This window comes from Nycticebus coucang, chromosome 8, assembly GCF_027406575.1.
Source record: "Nycticebus coucang isolate mNycCou1 chromosome 8, mNycCou1.pri, whole genome shotgun sequence".
NCBI lineage: Eukaryota > Metazoa > Chordata > Mammalia > Primates > Lorisidae > Nycticebus > Nycticebus coucang.
The window spans coordinates 110,011,529-110,014,660 of NC_069787.1; the positions used below are offsets into that span (position 1 = coordinate 110,011,529).

At 61.6% G+C, this 3,132-nt stretch overlaps 1 protein-coding gene across 1 annotated transcript; it reads left to right on the forward strand.

Annotated features, from left to right (window-relative positions):
- Nucleotides 1-470: 470 nt before the first annotated feature.
- Nucleotides 471-2,751, forward strand: CHST2 (carbohydrate sulfotransferase 2). Its single transcript, XM_053600378.1, has one exon. It carries the CDS (start codon nucleotides 602-604, stop codon nucleotides 2,192-2,194), a length of 1,593 nt encoding a protein of 530 aa, XP_053456353.1. The 5' UTR covers nucleotides 471-601; the 3' UTR covers nucleotides 2,195-2,751.
- The last annotated feature ends 381 nt before the right edge of the window (nucleotides 2,752-3,132 follow it).

Sequence of the window (3,132 nt, forward strand, 5' to 3'; positions counted from 1 at the left end):
CTTAGCTGGCTGCGTCCCTCTGAGCGAGGAAGGAAGCTGCGGTCCCGAGAGAGCGGAGGAGACATAGCTGGAGCTGGGACGCGCCAGGCTCGGCGGAGCGCGGAGCAAGGCTCCGGGCCCGGTGAAAGTTTTCCTTCCCGAGCCGCAGGGCGCCCGCCGCCCGGAAACTCTGCCCAGGGAAAAGGTTGTCGGGTCCCCGGCCCCCTACAAGGCGCGGAACCTACAACGGAAGAGAGGGAGAGAAACCCAGGAACGAGTGACAGCCGGACAGTCCGCGAGGCCGTGATCCGAGACCACTCCGGGGCGCGCCCTCGGCTCCAGGTGAGCGGGGGAGCGGGGCAGACCAGAGGGTGGGCCTTAGGAGGAGGAAGCTGGAAGGGCTATTGGGGAACACCCGTTCGCTCTGCTTCCCCTCACAGGTCCTTCCCGGAGCCGCTGCCATGGGAGAGCCAGCCCTGGGCTCCAGGGACCAGCCGCCGCTGCTGCCGCGCCCTCGTCGGAGCCGCGGCCCCAGTCCCGGCGCCCGCGGCCAGTCCGCTGCGTCCCCTTCCCGGGCTGCAGGGCCGCCTCCGCCGCGCCGCCGGCCCGGGTTGTGCCTGTGATGAGCCGCAGTCCGCCGCGAGCTCTGCCCCCGGGCGCGCTCCCCCGGCTGCTCCAGGCTGCGCCTGCCGCCGCGCCGCGCGCCCTGCTTCCGCCGTGGCCCCGGCGCCCGGGACGCCGCTGGCCCGCCTCGCCTCTCGGAATGAAGGTGTTCCGCAGGAAGGCGCTAGTGCTGTGCGCGGGCTATGTGCTGCTGCTGGTGCTCACTATGCTCAACCTCCTGGACTACAAGTGGCACAAGGAGCCGCTGCAGCAGTGCAACCCCGACGGGCCGCTAGGTGCCGCAGCGGGGGCATCCGGGGGCGGCTTGGGGCGCCCCGGGCCCCCTCCGGCCGCGCCGCCGCGCGCTCACACCCGCTTGGACCTTCGCACCCCTTATCGCCCTCCCGCTGCTGCCGTCGGGGCGGCGCCTGCAGCCGGGGCGGGGGTGGGAGGGGCAGCAGCCCCTCCGGGCAACAGCACTCGGGACAGCGGGGGCAGCAGGGAGAAGCGGCAGCTGGTGTACGTGTTCACCACGTGGCGCTCGGGGTCGTCGTTCTTCGGCGAACTTTTCAACCAGAACCCCGAGGTGTTTTTCCTCTATGAGCCAGTGTGGCACGTGTGGCAAAAACTGTACCCAGGGGACGCCGTTTCCCTGCAGGGGGCAGCGCGGGATATGCTGAGCGCTCTCTACCGCTGCGACCTCTCGGTCTTCCAGCTGTACAGCCCTGCGGGCAGCGGGGGGCGCAACCTCACCACGCTGGGCATCTTCGGGGCTGCCACCAACAAAGTGGTATGCTCATCGCCTCTATGCCCCGCCTACCGCAAGGAGGTGGTGGGGCTGGTGGACGACCGCGTGTGCAAGAAGTGCCCGCCGCAGCGCCTGGCACGTTTCGAGGAAGAGTGCCGCAAGTACCACACGCTGGTCATCAAGGGCGTGCGCGTCTTCGACGTGGCTGTGTTGGCACCGCTGTTGCGAGACCCGGCCCTGGACCTCAAGGTCATCCACCTAGTGCGCGATCCCCGCGCGGTGGCCAGCTCACGTATCCGCTCGCGCCACGGCCTCATCCGCGAGAGCCTCCAGGTGGTGCGCAGTCGGGACCCCCGAGCCCATCGCATGCCATTCCTGGAGGCTGCTGGCCACAAGCTAGGGGCCAAGAAGGAGGGCGTGGGTGGCCCAGCAGACTACCACGCGCTGGGTGCCATGGAGGTCATCTGCAACAGCATGGCCAAGACGCTGCAGACGGCCCTGCAGCCCCCGGACTGGCTGCAGGGCCACTATTTGGTGGTGCGGTACGAAGACCTGGTGGGAGACCCTGTCAAGACGCTGCGGAGGGTGTATGACTTTGTGGGACTGTTGGTGAGCCCCGAGATGGAGCAGTTTGCCCTAAACATGACCAGCGGCTCGGGCTCCTCCTCCAAGCCTTTCGTGGTGTCTGCTCGTAATGCCACGCAGGCCGCCAACGCCTGGCGGACCGCCCTCACCTTCCAGCAGATCAAACAGGTGGAGGAGTTTTGCCACCAGCCCATGGCTGTCCTGGGCTATGAGCGCGTCAGCAGCCCCGAGGAGGTCAAAGACCTCAGCAAGACCCTGCTACGAAAGCCCCGGCTCTGAGCGGGGTGCCGGGGAGACATGATGTCCTGCGGAGATACCCACAAAGTGGGGTGTGGTGTATTTAAATGAACACAGCCCAGACCCAAACCGAGGAAACCCACATAGTCAATTATAGATATATAATATAAATAACCACACAGACACTTGCTGTGAGTGTTTTGAGTCAGTGAATTTCAAGGAACAGCCACCACACACACACACACACGCATCTCAGAAAAGGCAAGACTGGACAGTCCTGACCAGGTGCCCCTTTTCTCCTCTCTGCTGCCTTTTCTTCCTTCTCCTTCCTCCCATTTCTTACCCCACCTTCCATTTTGAAGTGGGATGTTCATGAAATCAAGGTCCAGTAACTCAAATCTTGTTTACAAAGTTTTCGTGGTATCTGTGAACGTGTTAAGAGTCACTTGGATGTGGGGGTGGGGGTGGAGAAAGGGGAAGTGGTCCAGGAACAGAAAGCCCCACCGGGCAGGATTCTCCTAAAGTGAGTAGACTTTTGTGTAAAAAGCAAAGGTTACATGTGAGTATTAATAAAGAAGATAATAAATAATATCCTTTTTTTTTTTTTAATATTTGCCTCCATTACTTTGGATTTACATGCGTTGCTTGTCCTATGAGGCTTCAGTTAGAATCTGCATCTTCTCTCTTACCCGGGTTTTCCAATCTCTTTCCTGGAGGGTAGCTAGATGGGGTTAGGGGCCCCTTCTGCCTCCTTGATAATAATCTGGGAGTCTTGCTCACATGTAACTCTCACATGTCAGGTGCCCAGGAATGGGAACAAATCTTCCAATTCTAAAGGCAAAGCCAAGCAGAGCAGTGGGAGAAAAGGCACACACTACTTTCTCGTTTAATTTCAAGTACAGAAAGGAAGAAGCCACCCCTTGAGGATTCAAGGCCTTGGGTTTTGATGACTGAGTCAAGACCGGGAACCGTGCAGCAGA